A 23,105-nucleotide genomic window follows, 5' to 3' on the forward strand; every position below is an offset into this window, starting at 1 on the left:
TGAATTTCTTGTTTTTTTTCGTATCTAACAAACGCCACAAGATTTGCAAAATTCACAATATCAGTGGACACATCGACTTGCAATACATAATAACATCTGTTTCACATTATTAGACATATCGATGATTCGTCGGGGAACTGAATTATTTGAGAGAGAAACTTGATGTTTTCTTTTTTTAATTTTGATTCTGTTTTTCTGATTCCACTGCGTTTCAGTTTTTTTTTCTTTTTAAGATAAATTTCGTACTCAATAAATTCTTTTCATTCAAAAATTTTATCATTAAGTTTTTTTTTTTTGTTTTTTAATTCCGTTGATCTTATAATATCCTGCCTTGTTCCAGGTTTTTAATATATATGTTAGTGCCTTTTTTAAATATAGTTTCCGTTCGATAATTTTCAAGTGTTTTTATGTAGATTAATAAGTTTTCCTTTTATTGTTCCCCCTCCCCCTGTATAATTAAGTATGAAATACAATGCGTTTTTTAATCATTGGTTTTGTTTTATTTTAATTTTGTTAAATTTGGTTTTATTTTTGTTATGTTTTTATTTATGTTTAATTTGGGGATTTTAATTATTATCAAAAAATAAATATGCAAATTTTGTGTTTTTTAAACTTGTTTTTCTTGTCTAAACTTGCAAATGTTTTTATCCTTTCAAATGTTATTTTTCTACCATTTTTTTAAAAAAATTTATCAGATCTTTTCGTTTTTTTCTTATTTTAAAATGTGTTTGACTTTTTTCTTGTAATTTGGGTTGATAAGACATCGATTAACGGCACTTTTCGCCGATCCAGAGAACCGGGAAATTCAGACATCTGGGATAGCGATGATCTCGAGCATCCCAGTTAATTGGTTCTCTACTGCACTAGTCAGCGATCCATATTCTATGTTAGGGATAAGAATTATATTTTATAAAAATAATCAAAATAATTATTACATCCAGAGAACCGGGAAATTCAGACATCTGGGATAGCGATGATCTCGAGCATCCCAGTTAATTGGTTCTCTACTGCACTAGTCAGCGATCCATATTCTATGTTAGGGATAAGAATTATATTTTATAAAAATAATCAAAATAATTATTACATCCAGAGAACCGGGAAATTCAGACATCTGGGATAGCGATGATCTCGAGCATCCCAGTTAATTGGTTCTCTACTGCACTAGTCAGCGATCCATATTCTATGTTAGGGATAAGAATTATATTTTATAAAAATAATCAAAATAATTATTACAAACCTTTACTATAAAAAAATTGCACCTAAGTTAAAAATCACAACTCGCTGTTGACACCGCTTATTATTAACTGTTAACTCTTCAAAAATAGTGAATAGAAAAATACTTATTTGTAAATTTTCATGACTAGCTTTCTCTTTAAATAAAAATTTTCAAAATGTTTGTTTGTTGCAATATATTTCGCATTAGAACGTGTACCCCTGCTACACTGTTCCAGTACCTCTGGGGGTACTCGAACCAATATACCGCACTTTGGGAAACACTGCTCTTTCTCAGAGGATTGACTAATGAATTTAATTAAACTTGTCTATAAGAATCCACATAAAGCAGGGGAATTGCTGTTAACATGGAAATTATAAAACAATACATTTGTTTTAAAATTTTATTTTTTAATAAATGAACAGATATATTGCGTTTTTTACCCTTTATTTTTTCCATTATTTTATTTATTGTACTTAACGATATTAGAAGATAGTTACATAATTAGCTCTTTCTTAATTTTTTCCTTGTATGCTTTTGGTGTTAACATCATTGTTTACTTTTGTTTTCATACTTACTTTTGTATATTTTATTAAAAGTTTTCAAACTAATTATGCTTTGGTTTTGTGAAGACGTACATTTCTAAAAAATTTTAATGTTCTTCTCTCTGTTTATGATTTGATTTTCTTTTCTTCATAATAAAGGGTTAGAAATATCTTTTTTTTTCTTTGCTTTTTTTTAACAAATTTGCTTTAATTTTTTATTCAATAAAAGAAATACAAATAGAAAAAAAATCACATCACTGAAAAGTCAGATTTTTAGAAATATTATTTTAGTTAGTTGATTAAATAAGATTTTAATCACTATTGAATTCAGAATGCTTTTATATTTATTAGTTTTTGCGAGATGATTTTGTAATCGTAGTATCTGTAATGCAGAGTATTTGTGTATAGGAAAAAATAGTAATAAATTTAATAATTAAATTTTAGCATTTATTATTGTTATCAAATCTTAAAGAGGATGTTTATTTTTGAATTTACATTACATATTTATAAGGGTCACACAAGCAATGAAAATTTAGTGGTCCAATAGGACCACCTACATATTAATTTAGTGGTCCAAAAACTTAAGAGTGTAGTCAAACTTGAGAAAAAAAAATCAAACTTTACAATTTCATAATTCATGGTGCACATTAATAATTAATTATTGTCATCTATAACACCCTTAAACTAATCAGGTTCATTAGCCCGTAATGATTAAAGATTAGTGTTTATTTAATAGTAAGTGAAAAAAAGCTAAAATGATAATAGTAAATAGATTCAACATAGAGATTAAAATGCTGAGACCAAATAAATGAGTTAAATGGATAAAGTAAGAACTAATGCATATCACATTAAAAATTAATCATTTAAAAATTATGAAATTTCTAATAAAGTCAATTCTAAACAAGCAAAAAATATTTTATTAATGAACAATCAAAATGTCAGTGCTTAAAAGCACAGCACAACATGAAAATTTGAAATTTAAATTTTAAACTTTTGTATCGGCTCTTTCTGTTATTCATTTTAATACCACGAATTTAAATTCCAAACAATAAAATTAGTACAGTATTTTTTTAAAGCATGAAATTCAATGAAAAAACTATTTTTCGTTAATATTTCCTATATTTCAAGGCAACAAATTTCTCACCTAGGCATTTGATTTTAGCTGTATTTGTAGAACATTTGGCAACAATTGTTGCCACATTTTCTTGAACCTTACTTATTTATGTTAATAGTAAGTTAATCTTTATTAATAATAAGTAAATGATTCATTGATAGAGTGAGATTATGATTGTATCTCTTCAGTATCTTTAAAAATTATGTAGAAAATTGTATTTTAATTTACGTAAAGACTACACTTTATTTTAAATATTTCACTTTCCTCCATTTTTTTATCATTCACAACATGCAGATGCAATGTATAAAATTAAATTAAACAGATACAAAATTAAACCGTGATATTTCTTCAGAAGTTACTGTTTTTGAATCACAAATTGCAGGATTAAAACAAAAATTTTAGGTGTTGTCTAAGTAAGACAAAATTATATATTTTTTCTTTTACATGATATATTTTTATTGTTATTAATGCCTTTTTTTCTATGTATTTTGGAGTTATAATTTTTATCAAAATAAAATGTAATCTATAAAGTACAAATATTAATTTTTTGTCATTCACTGTATTTTGTCAATTGCATTGTCACAGGGGTATTAGTAGCAGTTTTAGTCCATGGTGGAGTATTATGGGTGTTTCAGCTACATCTTAATTTGGATCTGATGTAGGCATTCCAGAAAAATGAATAAAATCATTTAGAAAAAACTAATTTATTATGTAGAACTTGAATCAAACTTGGCCACATTCCAAAATTAGAAAAATAAGGAATAGAACTTATCAAGAAAGCCCTTTAACAACCCTTAAACTTATCAAGAAAATAATTATCTTAACATCGGGAATTTCTGTTAGGATAGATATTCCTCGGTTGGGACCGGTACAATCGCCAATAATTCGAAAGTAAATTAATTGTTCCCCGCGGATAATTAGGAGCATGGGAAGAGATCCATGGTTGGCAATTTATCGGCAGATTACATAGCCAAAAATAAAGTCAATTCCTCATAATCAATATGAAAATTTTAAGTAATTTAGCGAATACGAATCGCAAAAAAGACTGTGAGAATTAGTATAACCATGTAACTAAAAACATTTTGTGGCAAGAAATAGAGAATAGAGAGTTAAAAATGGACTTTCGATTTAGTCGGGACAGTGAATTACTGAGTTTTACATTAGTATAGAAATAAAAAATTATCCGTTACATAGATTATTAAGAAAAGAATAAAATATTTTATATTCGCTTTTTATAAGATGTAATAAAAATTAAACAATTGTTTTATTTTAAATAAAGTTCGTTTAAGAATGATTAAAAAAAAATAAGATTGAGAAAGTAAAGAAATTTTAAAAGCTGGGAAATATGTAATGCCTATTGTGACATCACAGGTGTTACCCCGAAATTCCGTGTTTCTTGTATTATCCTACCGGGTCTAAAAATTAAAAGCTGGGTATATGATTTTTTGGGGAGTATCGCGGAATTCCATGTTTTTCAAGAGCATTGGTTCTCTGACTTTTTCGTTAATCAAAAACTTATAATCCAATGAAACTTACACGGAATTCCTCAATCTAAACTTCAAATTTAAAAACTTTTGCTAATTCCTGCTGACAAGTTATTTACATGCACATGATTCTTCTGCTAATATGATTTTTTTGGTTTGGCAGATTTTCGCCATTTTGAATATTTGGAGCTGAGCTGGAATCCGCTAATATCGCGATTCATATTCACGAGATTTGAATATTTAATATCAATTTTCGTATAGACCTAATTTTAAAGTTACACGTTGTGATTCATATTCACATGGTTTAAAAATCCAATTTCATGATGTATATTTATGCGTTTTTAAAATTTAATTTTGCGATACGTATTCATGCGTTTTTAAAATCCAGTAACGTGATTCCTATTCACGCGAATTTAAAATCCAATATTGTGATTCATATTTATGTGATTTTAAAAATCCAACATCGCTATTCTTGTAAGAACTAAGATTTTTCTTAAATTAATTACTATAAAAATGAGATATTCTTCATTGGTAGGTAATTTAATTATAAATCTTGTTTAAAAAAAATTATGTTAAATACAAAACATGTATGATCGATTTTGTGCACATAAAGTTTTCGAAGTTTTTTACCTTATGTCACAATCTGTTGGTACATACTTCCGTATTGTACTAGAAATTTTTAAAAATATATCTAGAAAACCTGGAAAAGTCAGGAAATTGAATATTAACCCAGTTTTAATACAATATATTTTTCTTTTCTAGATAATGGAAATGTTTATTTTCTTCCTGGAGCAAATGTATCTAAAGTATGTATTGTCAAATTATGTCTATTTTTAATTTTTCTTTACTCTTGTAAAATATTTAAAACAATTTTTATTAAAAAAATGCCCTAATCAATGAAAATTTCTTTTTGTGAGAAAGCCTCCTTTTAAGATTAATAAAATGAATGAAATTAGTTTTTTAAAAAAAATTTAAGTAAAAAAAATCAAATTTTTTTATTTATTCTGAGTTTAAAGTTAGACAATCGTAGAAAACATAGTTAGAAGTTTTTAATCTATTTCACAATGAGTTGAGAATAAATATGTTTCTAACTATAAATTTTTTAGTAATCAGATTAGTAATTCTCAACCTCAGTGCCGCGGAACTTTTGTGTGCCCCCAAATTTTAAAAATGCTATAGTGAAAATTATAATGTTTTATTTGTTACAAGTAAAGTTTAAAATAAAGAAATGTATATATATATATATTATATACATAAAAAAACTCAGTGGCGCGACAGCCCATAGAGGGCCAAGGCCTACTGTGCCTATCTCAGTTTTCTTGACCTTGGGCTCTGGTGTGCAGGAGCAGATGTTCTGGTCAGGTGGTCAGCCAAACGATATTATATACATACTTTTTATAATTTTTCCACACTTTAGCGGTGTGAAAATCTTGGAATGTTAATAATAGTTAGAAATTTAATGACTATTAAAATTATTAATTAACAAAAGAAAACAAATTAACAAAGGATAACTGACAAAAAAAGCTAAAAATTAATAATTAGCAAAAAACTAACAATTACTAACTATAAAAAACCCTCTGACAATTAATAAATAGAAAAAAAATAAAAAGAACAGTTAATTTGTAATTAATCCCTTAATAATGAACTGTTGTTTTTGTAGTACATTTTATTTTACATTCAGAATTATTATCATAAACTATTTTACACAGTGTATTATAGAGAAATAAACAACTTAATACTTATTTTTTTCTTTATGTGCCGTCAAATTTCGAAATTGTTAAAAGTGTGACATGACAACAAAAAAAAAAAGGTTGAGAATCACTAATCTAATCATTGAATATCTCCTTTTGTTTAGTGAGAAAGCCCCCTTTTAAGCTTAATAAAAGGAATGAAATAAGTTATTTAAAAAGAATTATGTTATCAAAAGAAATAAAAAATTTTTATACAAAAAGAAATTAATGAGTTATTTTTACAACAATTTATTCATCGCAAACTAACAAATTAATTTCCAAATGAGCAACACAAGCTTACAGAATAACGCAAGTTGCATGAAAAAAGTTTTCTTTCATTCAGGTAAAAATAATATACATTTATCTAATTAATTTTAAAGGAGATAAGATGAATAATTTATTTCGAAAAAGAATGAAAATGTTAATTAAAAACACCTGCAGAAGCATTCATTAATTTATTTAAAAAGAATTATGTTATCAAAAGAAATAAAAATTTTTTATACAAAAAGAAATTAATGAGTTATTTTTACAACAATTTATTCATCGCAAACTAACAAATTAATTTCCAAATGAGCAACACAAGCTTACAGAATAACGCAAGTTGCATGAAAAAAGTTTTCTTTCATTCAGGTAAAAATAATATACATTTATCTAATTAATTTTAAAGGAGATAAGATGAATAATTTATTTCGAAAAAGAATGAAAATGTTAATTAAAAACACCTGCAGAAGCATTCATTAATTTATTTACTTTATTTTATTCATTGTGGCTAGTCGACGAGGAAAAAAAGAATATCGAATTGCGGTTTAGGTTAATGTAATTTTGTTCTCCCACCACGTTTGCACTTTATCATTGCAAATTCCTACTGCAATCGCCAAGTGTCCAATAAGTTCAAATTTATCTTGTACTTCTTTTTCAATTTCTGACTAAGGAAAGCCACAAGTGTTAGTTATTTTGTGTTTTGTATTAAAAAAAATAGTAAAATTTTTATTTATTACATATAGCAATCATTTTGAGTAAAAATTGCTTATTACATTCTAATTTCTAGGCTTGTGATTGAATTGGTAAACACATTTTTTTCCTAAATATTTCACTTATTGTTATGAATTTTAAATACTTTAATTGAAGTTGGAATAAAATACCATTTATTTATAAACTAGTATTGGGCCGGGATAGCATGGTTGGCAGGGGGCTGGACTCAAGTCCCTGAGAACGGGAGTTCGAATGCAGCCGACCGAAGACTCCCCGTGTAGTAAATGGTGACTGGTGCACCTTACATCTATCGGGTCACAAAATCTTCCATGTTCCCATAACAAATTATACCTCTAGGGATACTAAATTAAAGATTGCTCATTCTCTTGTTCAGGTCACAATTATGATCTGTGAATGTATGAATGCCCTATAGAAAGGGTGTAGCAGAAGTCAAATTCTTGGCTATAGATTGCGCCTCTGGAAAACAAGAACAATAGCACCCCTTGCCTTACTGACCTATGACAACAACATAAGCTAATATTGTAATTACTAATCACTTTATGTGCTTTATTTTTTTAAATTAAAGTTTTTTTAAATAAAAGAATTCAACTTATTTGAATAATGAGTTAATTATTTGACTTCTCTGAAGTGTTGACTTTGTACTTTATGAAGTATTGAAGTACTAAGTATTAATGAAATGAAGTATTGACTTCATTTTCAGTGATGCAACTTGTGTAGCTGTTAAATGATCTATCACTATAACTTAATATATATATATATATATATATAAATATCTCTCTATATATATCTATATAATATCTATATATATATATATGTATAAAATTCAACTTATTTGAAGAATGGGTTAATTATTAAACTTCTCTGAAGTGTTGATTTAGTACTTAATCATTGAATGAAATATTGATAGTACTTGATCGTTACCACGTGAAATAAAGTATTGACTTCATTTTGAGACTTGCAACTTGTGTGGCTATTAAATCTCAAGTCACTATAGCTGAAAATATATCACTAAATATATATATATATATATATATATATATATATATATATATATATATATGTAGATATATATATACATATATATATATGTAGATATATATATACATATAAATTTATTTCAAATATAAACTACCAAACTGATGGTAAAACAATGTTTAAATTTATAGGCAACCTAATGAATGATCCAGTTGGCTCACCTAAACAATCTTTTATAGTTGAAGATAAAAAAAAAACTTACTTCGGACTCTTCTGTTACAGATGCTTTTGCACAGCATTTCTGTGGGGTTAATAGAAAAAGCACGCAAAAATACATTCGTCCGGTGTTAAACAAAAAACCACACAGCAGTCAGAATTTGAACCTTGTGCAGAATCAGTTTTTGAAGCATGCATTACTCCAAATGAATTGACCTATGCTCTAACACCCGTATTCACCACGCCGAGTTAAATTCGAGAGTAACTCGGGGATCGGAATATCCACGGTTCAGAGTTACTCTCGGATTAACCCTCGCTTTTTATTCTCCAACCGTTTTTAACAGAGGATTTCACAACTCGAGTTTAACTCTTGGAGGAAATATAACGAGGCCTTTGATTGGGCGAGGTAAAACCATGTGACTTTGTATATAATATAAACACGTGCTGTTATATAATATAAACATGTTATTTGCTGGTTTCCAAGTGCATAAAATCTTACAGCAGTTAAAACTTTCCGTTGGAGTTAAGGCATTGTTCCGATCTGCATCAGATTCCAACTTACTGCCAATTTTGGGGATCAGTTCTTCAATCGTCAGTTTTAAGAAACGATATCTTTCAATAAAGTCTATTTCATCTAACTCTTCTAGGTCATTATTTCTGATAGTTGGGACATATCTTTCCCTTCTTTCAACAGTTTCAAGAAATTCAAGATCTTCAAGCTCAAACGCAGCGATAGAATCCTCCATCTTGTTTGTTTACAAGCTCCTCGTGAATAGGTTACCCTCCGATAACTCGGCAAAAACGGAGGGTTGCCCGGAGAGTCAGAGCTGTCGATGAAATCTGCGAGTTTGGCGAAATTTCGGCTGGAGAATAACGTTTCGCATTAAACTCGTGATTTTACTCTTACCCATAGATTACCTGGAGGTAATCCGTGTTGGTGAATACGGGCGTAAGAAGCCTTACTTATGGTAAATTGCCTGGTGCAGATGGAATCCATTCAGAGTTTCTCTCATCTCTGCCCTAGGGCAATTGAAGCGCTTTGGACCTTTTTCAATTTAATTTGGAATACTGGTATTGTACCAGCTGAATGGTGAACCTCTATCATTATACCCATACCTAAGAAGGACAAATATCCTAATAATCTCCAGAATTATAGACCTATATAACTTACTAGTAATGCAGGGAAGGCTATGGTGAAAATAGTTGTGAGAAGACTTAACTACTACCTGGAAACTAGCAGATTTCTTGCTAAGGAGCAGGCAGGGGTTAGACCCCCTTTTGATTTGTTGTGGCCGGAGAAAATGTTCTTTTTACCCTGGAAAAAATCAGTCCTTACGTATTGTTGCTAGAGCAGTAAAGACTACCCTGATGGATTCCATGCTTATGCTGACTGGTAATAAGCCCTTAAGAACCATTATTCAAGCGAAAGCCTTAATACTCTGGGAAAAGATCATTAGAGTGCCTGGGTGTTTTTCACTCTGGAAGGAAGTCAATCAAGACCTGACTAGAAATTTAAAGACCCACACAGGCTTTCTGCAGTATGTTCTTCAGCTAAAAAATTCATTTGGTTTAAATCATAAGTAAATAAATAAATAACCGACCTGCCCTTAATAGAGCATATGGCGTAATTTTTTAAATTCACAATTTAAGAAAGATTAAGTTTCACAACATAATAGGCATTGATACAAACAAACCACAACAATAGGCAATGATAAAAACAAGTAAGTTACACAATGATTCACTAATAAATCACAATAAACAACCACTGAAACTGGGTTGGCGTCAACTACAAAATTGAAACCATTGTAAATAAACCATAGAAAAGTAAAATCTTGCAAGGGGATAAAACACCAGTATAAGGCAGCCCAGTATAAAAGATGATTTTAAAAATGAAAAAAAAAGGTGTTAAGATAGATAAATCTAAGAGAACATTTAAATCAAGTAAATTGTAAAATCAAAAGCCAAACTAGCTTGTAAAATCAGAAGAAGTTTAAAATCAAAGGGAATCTTGTAAAATCTAAAATAGTAAAGCCAATTTTAGAATTGTTTAAGAATAAGAGAAGCCAGAAGTCCAAAATAAAAACAATTAAAATCAAACAATAAATTAATGCTAAGAACAAGAAAATTGGTTAAAAATCAGCTTGTAAAGCACAAAACTCGAGTTAAAACAATCACAACATCAAAACAAAATCTGAGTAGACAGTTTAAATGCAACAGGCTAAAAGGTGCTAAAACGTGATAAAAACAGTGAGACACCCGAATAACATTAGAGATTGGTAAAACCTAAGTGGACAAGATAAGTGATTAAGTGTCTGCAGCAGGCAGGTTCTCATGCTAGATTATTATATTTGCCAGTACCTCTTCAAGCGTGGTCTTGATGATTGTTTTGATTTTATTCTTGCTGGCCAACTCTGTGTAACACTGATGTTGGCTTTTACCTTCAAATTGATCTCCACAGAGTGTCTGGAAGTGGGCACAGTCAGATACGAGGTGGTCTATGGTCTGTTCAATTTGACAATAATTACAGTTAGGAGTTTTGTTAAATAACCTGTTTTGGTGTACCCCAAACATCCCGTCCCGTGACCAGTTAAAAATTTATTTAGATAAAAGTCAGCCTGCAGGCGTTTTATTGAAGGGTCTTTGAAAAATTTGAACGTCTGCCGGTGTCAGAATTCTCCCACTCTAATTTCCACTGTTTCATATTATGAGCTTTTAAGAAGGTTTTAATCTGGGCAGTTGTGCTCCGGACCTCCATATTGACCTGACCGATGCTGATGGTCTGTTTGACTGCCTGATCCACCTCCTCATTGCCTCTAATCCCGTAATGCGCTTTTACCCAATGGCATTTAATGTTTTGTCTCCACAGTGATTTTGTGTCTTCGATGATGGCAAGTTCAGGAGTTGAGTCGCCAAGGACCTGCAATGAGGAGAGCGAGTCAGTGTATATTGCAGCGTGTGGATAGTCCCTCTCTGCAAGCTGGTAAATCATAAACTAGAATTACTCATCCAACCACAAAATCCAATTCATTGAAATCTTTCTGGATTAATCTTGATTTGGGTCAAGAGATAACTAAAAGTAATATGGATCCTTCTATTTGGAGAGCCTTTGCTCTCGAAGTATTAAACGATTTTTACCCTGAACCAGAGTTGCTCCATATCATTACCAAGGGATTCCCCTTGTCTGATAGCCCTAACGCAAATGCCAGAGTTTTCTCCAACATCTTTTTTCCTGCGTCACTGTGGGATAGGGTACTGTGTTTGACGGAGAAATTGCTGCAATCTGCACAGCTCTGTCCTAGCGGCAATGTCACTTAGAAAAATTCACAAGAGCGGTTATCATCAGCCGTTGTAGAGCTGCTCTGTTGGCTATCGTTTCTGACAATAATCCCAAAACACAGGACATATTGGACTGCTGTTATCTTAAAAACGTGGCATCACTTGAGAAAACTATAGTACTCCAGTGGGTTCCTGCCCTCTGTGGAGTTCCAGGCAACGAGAAAGTTGACTTCCTGGCTAAAAAAAATGCTTTAATTATGCAAAGAATTTCTCGTCCTATGCCCTTTCATACTATTAAAAATTGTATTAAAATATCTATTAAAGTCGGTGCTCAGGAAGACCAATAACCGTGTTTCCATCCTAATTTGGCCCAAGGCATAGAGCAGTGGCTGAATTCCACCTAGCTACCAGACATAATTGCCTAGGAAAAAATCTTTATAGACTCAAAATTGTTCCTTCCCTGATATGCACACTGTGGAGTTCTGGAGAGGTCTTCGCACATCTACTCCACTGTCTTGCTCTAGGCAAGACTTTTCTCCCCAAGCGCTATTTGGAGGCTAGAGATATGTTAGATTAGTGAACTCTGTTTCAGCATTTTTTGTTGTACTCTTTCTTTTTATTGTTTTCTGTTGTAACTGTTCATAATCTGCCATTAGAAATAAAAAATATATAAATAATATGATACAGTTGAGAACCATTTATCCGGCATCCAGGAAACCAGGAAGAATTTTGCTTGGTATTCCCGCTATTTTGAAGTATAACGATTATTTAAAAAAAAGTGGAAATTTGACTCATCCTTAAAGTTGAGTAGAGGAAAAGGGGGGAATTCTTCTCCTTTGCCCAGAGAAACTTCAATTCTTCCCCGACCTTGAAGATCATTAGATCCAGAGGGGGCAGGGAAGGGACAAATGTTTTATTCTCTCCTGTGTGTCGGCTGTTTTTCTGATAAGCTGTCGTCAATCAAACTTCAGTGAGTGGATAGGATGTGGCATGCTGATTTTGTTTTCTCTTTGATTTACGAGGGGATGGGGAAAATGCATTGCACAGGCATATCAATGAATGTCCCAGTTATGGAACTTGAAACTTCTGGCTGTATTGACATGTATGACTTCTGGCTGTATTCTTCTGTATTGACATGTGAGATTTATTTTAAATCCACTTAGTTACTCAGTTTTTGTTATCCTTGATTTATTATGATGAATTATTTTATTATTTCGGATATTGCATTATTTATTAGGAACAAAACGTTTTTTAATCACCAGTTATATTCATGTATTTGACATTGATTAACAAAACAATACATTTTTTTAAAAAATAAATTTTGATTTTTTAGAAATGCAGTATCATTAGCAAGTTTTTCTTGATGTGAAATCACGTTAAAAAAGCAGATGATTATTTTATGAAGCAGAAAGCAGTTTTCTTTTTTTAATTTTGATTTTGTTTTGAGTTTTCTTTTTCTTTTCAAGAAAAATTTTGTACTCAATAAATGAATTCTTTTTATTCAAAATTTTTATCTTTAAGTTGTTTTTTTATTTTTTTTTATTCCGTTGATCTTATAATATCCTGCCTTGTTCCAGGTTTTAATATTTATGTTAGTGCCTTTTTTAAATATTGTTTCCGTTCGATAATTTTCAAGTGTTGTTTTTATTTAGATTAATAAGTTTTCCTCTCATCATTCCCCCCCCATATAATTAGGTATGAAATATATTGTGTTTTTTAATTATTAGTTTTGTTTTATATTAGTTAATTTGAGGATTTTAATTATTATCAAAAAATAAATATTCGAATTTCATATTTTTTAAACTTGTTTTTCTTGTCTAAACTTGCAAATGTTTTTATCCTTTTAAATATTTTTCGACCGTTTTTTTTTTTAATTTTTAAGATTTTTTCGTTTTTTTCTTATTTTAAAATGTGTTTCACTTTTTCCTTGTAATTTGGGTTTGCTAAAACATTGATTAGCGGCTCTTTTGGCCAGGGGAAAAAGGGAAGAAAACCAGGAAATTCAGACATCCGGGATAGCAATGGTCCCGAGCTTCCCGGTTAATTGGCTCGCTACTGTATATATATATAATATAATGTGTGTATATATATGTTCTGTTCTCAGGATAGCTACATATACGAATTTCTCATCATTTTTTATGAATAATTCTGTTTACTTTACACTTAGTTTATTTTTATATTTGAAAAATTTTAAAACTAATTAAAAACTTTTTTATTTTTGAATCATAATATTTTTTATTTAACTAACTTAATCTCATGTTTAAATATATGAATCATTTTCATCAGTTATAAATAATTCATTTGAATTTAACATTCAGCTTTCCACATAGTATTGTACATACTTTAAATTCTTATTTAAGAATACGTAGATGATACAACTTAATGCATTGTTTTTAAAAATAGATTTTATATATACCATTTTAAATTGTTACATCAAATATCTCAGCAACATATCAATAGAATGAATTAGAATTATCTTCTAACCTTAACTTATAAAAATAACCAAAATAAATAAGCTAGCCAAATTCAATTGATTAGCAATACATAAAGTTATCTTTTCTACATTAAGTTTAGCAATACATAAAGTTATCTTTTCTACATTAAGTTTAGTGATCACTTTTTCTTAAACATTATCACTCTGTATCAAGTTTAGTTCTTAAATTAAGAACTTTCATGTAATTTATTTATAAGCGCTGATTTCCCATTTAAGACCTATGAACTTTTTGTCACAGTTAGGCAAAAAATAAATTAAAATTTAAAACATTCTTTCACGCATGTCACAATGCTCCTGAATAGAATTGGATATTTTATGCACAGATTGAATTATACTTGTTAACATTATTTATATAAAAAAAATTAATTTAATCTCTCTTTAAAAAAATAAAAAATTACATTTAAAAAATTAAATCTGTTATAGAATTTTATAAACAAAATAGCTAGTCTTACAGAGTTTAACTGCATATTTATTTCTCTTGTTTTTAAATTTCAAAAGAAAATTCTTATTCATGTTTTATATTTTGAAAGTTATGAGAGAATAAAATTGCACTTTTGGCATACTGTCTAAAATATATTAATTGTATCTATTTTTTAAAGCATTCTAAAGGGGAAGCTTTTTCATCATCTTTCACTGGAATAGCTACTCATACTTCAAAAGAACATTTAGTTCGATCAATCTTAGAGGCTCTATCTTTTCAAGTTTGTGAGTTGTACAAAATAGTTCAAAGCAAATATGAGATTTGTAGAGATTCTTTATTTTGGTGAGTATATACTTGTTTTAGATTTGCAATAGTGCATTTAAATATTTTGTAGTCTTAGGCCAGTGATTCTTTTGAATAATATTCTTTAATTTTTTTGCATTAAATTTTATCTTCCACAATACTTGTTCAATACTTCTTTTACATTTGTTACTGTTAAGTTTTTACTTGTTAATGTTACAGTAAATAGCTGTCTTTTTTTCTAGTGTTGCTGGGGGAGTGGCCAAAAATGACTTTATTGTTCAATTGGCATCTAATGTGACAGAAAGAAAAATAAGCAGATTAAACAATACAGAAAGTTCTAGTTGTGGGGCTGCATTACTTGCTGGATTATATTCTGGTAAGTAGAATTGAATGATTTTTTTTTATCATTTACATTGAATAAAACTTATACTTTGTGTTCTTTAAAATAAATTGAAATGCTATAAATTATTTATTTGAACCCACAGATAGCCTGGCATATAGAAAACCATGTTTTAATCTGCAGTTTTATCTTCATTTATTGATAGAAAAATAGTGTATGAAGGAGAAACAAATCAAAAGTTTGTCTATTAACAAAGGTGCTAGAAAATTAAAGCTTTATAGTATGCTAGATCAAAAATGAAAATGTAATAATTTTGATTCATTAATTTTTTGAAGTTCATAATTAAAATAACACTTCTGTTTAATCTGTACTCTATTAAAGGTTTAGATGTACTTAAATGCTTTTATTTACTTCTTTAAGGTGCTGGTTTATTCGAAATAGGCTAATTACAGTCAAATCCCGTTTTATCAAAATCCGAAAAAGCGCAAATTTCAAAGTAACAAATATTTACCGAATTCCCAAATGAATCTCAATAGAAATAATAAATTAAAATACTAATATTACAAAATTCGTAATCCAATTTAACAAAGGTTAAAAGTAGCAGCAGTTCTCATTTTTTCTCGTGATTGAAACACTTTTCCATGTTTCGAAAGTATACAATAATCTCAGAATTCAAATATAATCAAAATCTTCTTCAAAATAAAAAGTTTCAGTTATAAAAGAGACATGTCAAAAAAGATGAATCACTTGTAAGGGACCACCCTGAAATGACTAAACCCCAACACATGTTTGAAGAAGTAAAAATACATGTGACTTTCCATAAAAGTGATTTCCAGTTCAGTTTTTTGAAAATGTGCATAATTTTGAGAAGTTTGTAATTTCTACTGGTTATAAATCATTTGTACTGAAAAGAATTACAGATTATGTAATTTCTGACAGGTAAGTGATAATAAATCAATTGTTTTTGTGAGCTTTTAGAACATTGATATTTTCTACATGTAGAGTACAAATAGATCAAAACTGTATTAAATGTGATATTTATTATTATAATTTTTTTTTGTGCGAAAAATTCCTATGTAACAAAATAATTTTGGCTAATGTTGAAATTCGTAATATTGGTATAATGAATTTTCGTTATTGTGTAGCGATTGCTTCGTTCCCTAAAGTGGGATTCAACTGCATTAGTATCTTTTGAGAGTTATCGTGAATTTATTAGTATTTTTTCAGCCTTTAAAATAGAGAGATTCTACAAAAATATAAGATTTTACAACTAGATTCGACAATGTTGATAATAAAAGTAAATTTATTAGAGTTTGATTGTTGATGCTCTTGTCACATGCACTGATTATTTTGCCGTAATTTAGATCTACGATTGTGCTAGTAATAATTTGATTTTGGATTTGGGACTCTTCTCTAGTGATGCTCTTGTCACATGCTTTGATTACTTTGCCATAATTTAGTTCTAAGAGTAGATGATAATTTTTGATTCATACTCCTCTACTGTCACTAACTGAATAAATTTTTTTATTAGTTATACCTACACAAATAAATGTTTTTTGTTGCCTTCAATTTTTTGTTGTTATTTATTATGTTTAATGCTACACGTTAATTACAATAAATTATCAATAGTTCTTTTATAGTTGTAACATGGCTTCAATTTTTGTTTTAGGTGTTTGGAAAAATCAGGATGAAATTAAGCAATTAGTTACAAAAAGTACTATATTTTCTCCTGATTCAAATCTGAAATTGAGAGCTAAAGAAGAGTTTGCTACATGGAAAAATTCTTATTCTCATTCAATAATTAATAGGCAAGTTTAGTTTATACTTCTTAAAGAAGGAAGGAAAAGGATTAAGGTGCAGCTTTAAGTCCAAACTAATTAAAAAAAGAAAGTGATCATAAATATATTCTAATTTTTAATGTACTGTATTTTATTGTAAATAAACAATTGAACATACAAAGTATTTATAATGATGTATATTTTTAATTCATATTTTTGATGAAATATTTTATTTATTTACTGATTTAATTTTGAAAGAAATTATTTTTATATACCTTATTTTAATAAAGCTCAATTTAAGAAGTGTAAATACATTTCTATGTTTGTTATTTAGTTAATTTTATGAATGTTGCAAATATTATTTTTACTCTTTATGTTCCAGTATTATACATTTTTAATTTGTGAAGTCTTGAATATTTATTGTTTTGAAATTCTTAACAGAGATGGTCAAACTCTTATTAATAATATTCTGGGAAATTCAGGAAATTTATAATTTGATCACTTTTGTAAACACACCACAAGTTATAGTCCATTTTACCTCAAGTTGGCACTGGGGAGAAAGGCAGGTAGACCGGATTACAGCCGTTGTCATGGAAACTGGGTTGCTCTTTAAGTCGGTTGGGGGATGAGGTTGCAAAAAAAGGAGAGAGTAGCCAGTATTGGCGTTTGAGAAAGCAAAACGACGATATTTTTTAAAAAAAAAAACCAAGAATTGTACTAAAATTTTGAAGAGATTGCAGAAAAGAATACGATTTTTTTATAGCATTTCTAATAATTATTTTAAGATACTAGTTGTAAGCTGATTTCTTAATTAGTATTTAAAAAAGCAGATATTCTTATTATGATTAACTAAACAAAATGATTAACTAAACGATGATTAACTAAACGATGATTAACTAAACGAAACTACTTTTAAACAACAGAAAAAAATATATATATGAAAAGATTATTTTTTGCTGAAATCTAAGTAAAAAAAAAAGAAATGCATAGATGCGCATGAATACATTGTTTTAAATATTTATTTTTATATGCTTATTTTTTGTAGATTAATGTACATTAATTTTTTCCCACATTGGTGTTTTGTGGGGGGGGGGAAGAAAGTCAACATAGGCATGATATCATTGATCATGAAAAATATTATACCTATGTTTTTTATTATATACCGTTCTTTTTTTTATATAAATAAAAAATAGAAATGTTTTTCTGAAATTTTTTTTTCTGAAATATATTTGCTTCTAAGAGACAAAAGAACTTACCTAAAAAAATGATTCTCAAAAATGGTAAAAAATTTGGATTTTTAGAATTATCCACATGGGGGGCACATACAGCTTGTATGCCTCCCCCTTATGTTTTCAGCTGCCTTATCCCATCCTCTTACACTCAACAGGAACTCTGCAAACTCTTTGAGGGGTCGCCCTGAATTGAATTCAATCCACAATTTCTCATCAGGAAAAATTCTACTTGTGTGGTTAGGTGCATTTCTTCAAAAAAAAAATACATATTTTAAAATATCAGAACCTTCCTTTACTTTTCAGGATCTTTGCGGGTGAAAGGAGGCTTAAGAGAAAAATCCGTATAATTAGTTAGTCTCGAAATATTTTGTCAGATACTTAAATATCTTAATATTTTCTACATAAGAGAAAGAATTTCTCAGCTTTTTTCGCTTTGTATTTCAAAACTAAGAATTAAATATATTGATTGGTTTAAATTAACCTTACAAACTAACAAAAAAAACATGCTAACATTTAGTAATTAGCAACAAAAAAAGAAGAAAAAAGTCTAACAAGGAATCACAACAAAAAATTAACAATTAATGCAAAAATAAAAATTTAATAACTGTAAAAAATGAGCTAACAATAAATAACTAGTAAAAAACAACAAATTAACAATTAATGCAAAAAAAATTTCTTAACTATAAAAAAACGAGCTAACAATAAATAACTAGTAAAAAACAACAAATTAACAGTTTATGACCAATAAAAAGCAAAATAAAAGAACAATTAAGAGATGGGAGTAGAAGAAAGCGAATTAAGAACTGCACAAAAATGAAAAGAGCTGACTGACCAATGTAAAAACATAGCCAACGCGCCAATTCCTTGGCCTTGAAAACTAGTCCAGCGCCTAACTAAAATACCTTCTTCTTTGTACATTCGCTTTACTGAAAATGTATTTATAAGTTAAATACATTTAAACATGAAAAACTTCTAATACATGTTTCAAGATAAACTTTTCTTACTATACAATATTTATTTATATTTGTATGCGCATTTAAACTGCAATTAGTTCCAAAATAGCAAAGAACTACTTTTCAAAGGCGGAGTATTACATTTCCTACCCTTCCCTGCAGTGCCAACTTAAGGTGAAACGTAGTATAGTAAATTCATTCTTATTATTTTAAGTGAAAGCCAAAAAATTGCATTGATTGATCATAAACAGTATTTATAATATTTTATTGGTTTTAACAGTTATCTATGTATAGTCATTAATGTTTTACTATTCGGTTAATATATTATTTAATTCTTACCTAAAAAATTTTGTTTCATGACGATACCTTATGATTAAAGTCAAAATTGTGGTCAATTAGCTAAATGTTTGTTCATTTTATGAATTGCCCAATACATTTTAGTCAAAAACTAAATTAATTTTGGCTATAACATTCAACTGTTATTTTAGGATGTGCCTTAAGAAACATTTGTCAAAGTTTGTTGTATAAGTCTCATGATAATCTAATTATTTCTGTATAATCTAATATATAATATAGGATAACTTAATTATAGCATATAATAGGATAACTTAATTTAACCCTAAACAATTATTTGTTATTATTGTGCTTTACGAAAATGTTTCAGTTACATGGTTATACTAACTCTGACAGTTTTCTTCGTGATTGGCTTTTGCCAAATTATTTTCAAATTTAATATTGATTATAGGAGGTTGGTTTTACTTTTGGCTATGTTATCTTTTGATGAATCGCCAACCATGGATCTCTTCCCATGCACCTAACTGTCTGTTGGTTAGAATTAATTTTATTTTTAATTTCAAATTATTGGCGATTGGACAAGAGACTTCCACCTTCTGATCCCAGCCGTAAAATATTTATCTTTTAAAAAATATTCCCGATGTGAAGAGAATTATTTTCTTGATCCCTTAGAGAGAATTTTTCTTTATTTTTATAATTTCGGAATGTAACCATGTTCAATTTTAAGTTTTACATCATAAATCATTCTCATGAAAAAGAAGAAAAAAAGGATTAAAGAAGAAAGAGTTTATAAATAGATTTTTGTTTTCGATTTAGTCGCGCCAGTGAATTAATGAGCCTTACTTAGTATTAAAATAAAAAGTTATTTTTTACATTGATTGTTAAGAAGGGAATAAAATATTTTATATTCGCTTTTTATAAAATATAATAATTAAATAATTGATTTAATTTAATTAAAATTCAATTAAGATAAATTTAGGAAGTTAAATAAATTTTAAAAGCTACAAAATGTGTAATGCCCATTGTGGCATCACAATCACTATATGAAAAATTGTGAATAAATTATAGCATATTTAATCAGTATTCATTTTATTAATGGAAATAACAGGCTTTTGAAAAATAACAAAACTGAGGTAGCTTACAAATTTTTATCTTGGTGCCAATACAAGTGAATAAATATTCCAGAACTGTTAATATGAAAAATCAAATGTTATCTTTTGAAACTATGCATGAAGTAAAATTTTAGGTGTTTAGCTATGGATTAAAATAGTTTTTCATAAATTGTAAATAATTGCAGTTTTTTTTTTTTTTTTTTAAACAAGACTCCAAACAACTCTTTCTAGTTTTGGATCAGCTTGTGTATTTGGAGTCCATCTTAAATTTACTTATTTTTAAATAATATTAATTACATATCTCTAAAAAGTGTAAAATTATTTTATTTCAGAAATTTTATTGTTCTAAACTGTGGGAGGAAAATGGCATTTTTTATTGTAATTTAAAAGTATTAATTCTAATATGTTTGTTCCACATTCCTTACAATTTTTTTTATCTATTTTATTTAATGTATATGAAGTATATTTTATCAAGTATATATGTCAACATCAGTGATTCTGAACTTCTTTTTTTTGTCGCGGCACACTTTTAATAATTTTGAAATTTGTCAACACACAGAAAAAAATAAGTTCAAAATGTGTTTACTAACTATAATAAACTGTATAAAATAGTTTATGATAATAATTTTGAATGTAAAATAAAATAATGTGCCACAAAACAACAGTATGTTTATAAAGGAATTAACTGTTTTTTTTGTTAGTTATTAATTGTTAGTTTTTTTTACATTTATTGTTATTTTTTGTGATTCCTCGTTAATTTGTTTTTATAACTATTAATTGGATAGCTTTTTTTTGATCGATATCTTTTCTTTTCTAAGTTAATATTTAGCTCGTTTTCTTTTGTTAATTATTAATTTTAATTTCCTATTTATTTGAACATTTTAAGATTGTCAGAGACAGGACTCTCTCCGACAAAAATGTTAACGCTGTCAAAGAGTGGAAAAATTACATGTATTTAATATTATATATACAGTAAAACCTGTCTATAACGATACTGTAGGGACCTAAATAAAATATTGTTATAGGCAGGTTATCGTTATAGACAGGTTTGAAATTTAAAAGTATACGTTTAAAACTAATGATAAATTAAACTTCTTTTATAGGCTTCAAATGAAAATTTTACTTAGAATTATGAAACAGCACACAAGAAAAATTTACTTACAATTTTATTAATCAAAACAGAAATTATTTAGATAAATAATCGGTTAGTTTTGTTTGCTTATTTTTGGAAGCAATTGCCATTTCCATGTACATAGATTTCAGTCCATCTAATGAATTCAAATGAACATCAGTTACATTTGGTAATGTTGCAACAAAATATTGCAAAGTGTTAATTAGCAATATGGCATTCTCGGGTGAAATTTGAGTCCTGTTTTGAGAACAGTCAGCTGCTTCTTCCTCATCACTTTGATCACCCGGGATAACTTCTGCTAAAATCTCTTCATCACTTGCACCACTGAAAACCAACACATCATTATCTAAATTTAAAAATTCATCTGCGTTAAATAGAAATGATGTATTAGATGATCTTTGGAAATCACTGACAATCGAATTTAAGCCTGCCACACATTTTTCTTCTTCATCAGTGATTTCAGTAAGCTCAGTTTCTGCGTTTCCGCTGCTTTTATCCTCAAAGAAAGAAGCTTTCTTCCAACAATTTTGGATGGTGGATTGTGTCAATGAATTCCACCCTCCGGAAATCCAATCACATGCATTTTTTACATCAACTGCACAAGGATTTGGGAGTTTATTATCCAGATTATAAACAACGTTCTGAACTAATCTTTTTCGATACTATCCTTTGAAACATTTTATTATTCCCAAATCTAATGGCTGTAGAATCGACGTGCAATTTGGGGGAAAACAAAACAATTTTATATTTTTCAAACTTGGAGGATTGTTGTGAGGAGTGCAGTTGTCAACTAAGAGAGCTATTTTTTTCTTCTTTCTTTTCATCTCCTTATCCACATCAAGCAGCCAGTTGTTAAATATTTCTTCTGTCATCCAGGCTCTTTTGTTTGCCTTGTAGTCAACTGGTAAACTTGTCACATTCTTAAAACATCTAGGTTTAGCGTATTTGCCTATAACGAACGGCTTCAGTTTATCAGTTCCAGTACTGTTTGCACAAAGTAGAACAGTTAATCTCTGTTTTGATTTTTTACCGCCTTTACAATTTTCTCCCTTAAATGCCATTGTTTTATCTGGCATGAGCTGATAAAATAAGCCAGTTTCATCAGCATTTCTGACGAAGCTCTCTCTCTCCAACAATACCTCTTCACCCATTTCTACTGCTCTAATTTCCCCTAAAAGTGGCATTTTTTCTCAGAAACAATGAAAGAATATTACATACAAAGGAGATGAAAAAAAAAAAAAAAACATTTTGTTATCTCACATTTAAGCTCGATGGTGAGTCGTTTTCCAACGGTAGAAAAATCGGAATGGAACTATCAACTATCAAAAGAGGAAATATTATCGTTATAGACATGTTTAACTGAAAAGTGGTTATCGCTATAAACAGGTTAAAAATACATTGAGTAAATAGGAATTTCACCGGGACCTCAAGGAAATATCGCTATAGACAGGTTTATCGTTATAGACAGTATCGTTATACACAGGTTTCACTGTATATATA

The 23,105-nt window shown here is 28.8% G+C and overlaps 2 protein-coding genes across 8 annotated transcripts in view; one reads left to right on the forward strand and one right to left on the reverse strand.

Moving 5' to 3' along the window:
* The window catches only part of LOC107446168 (glycerol kinase 5), an 85,086-nt gene extending 67,221 nt beyond the window's left edge, over window positions 1–17,865 (forward strand). For all 7 annotated transcript variants that reach the window (XM_087155871.1, XM_087155869.1, XM_087155870.1 and 4 more), the window contains 4 exons: window positions 5,119–5,162; window positions 14,640–14,803; window positions 15,007–15,140; window positions 16,774–17,865. In XM_087155871.1, the coding sequence (XP_087011997.1) occupies window positions 5,119–5,162; window positions 14,640–14,803; window positions 15,007–15,140; window positions 16,774–16,922 (491 nt within the window). In that variant the 3' untranslated portion in view covers window positions 16,923–17,865. The remainder of the gene's footprint in view (window positions 1–5,118; window positions 5,163–14,639; window positions 14,804–15,006; window positions 15,141–16,773) is intronic.
* Window positions 17,866–18,185: 320 nt separating this feature from the next.
* On the reverse strand, window positions 18,186–22,756 carry LOC139427162 (tigger transposable element-derived protein 6). The gene is made up of 3 exons (XM_087155757.1): window positions 22,363–22,756; window positions 21,726–22,200; window positions 18,186–18,363 (listed from the first exon to the last, which is right to left on the reverse strand). Exons 1-3 carry the CDS (start codon window positions 22,754–22,756, stop codon window positions 18,186–18,188), a joined length of 1,047 nt encoding a protein of 348 aa, XP_087011883.1.
* Window positions 22,757–23,105: the final 349 nt, after the last annotated feature.

The sequence above is a fragment of the Parasteatoda tepidariorum genome, chromosome 12, assembly GCF_982258835.1.
Source record: "Parasteatoda tepidariorum strain Cologne lab strain chromosome 12, Ptep-v5.0, whole genome shotgun sequence".
Classification (NCBI taxonomy): Eukaryota; Metazoa; Arthropoda; class Arachnida; order Araneae; family Theridiidae; genus Parasteatoda; species Parasteatoda tepidariorum.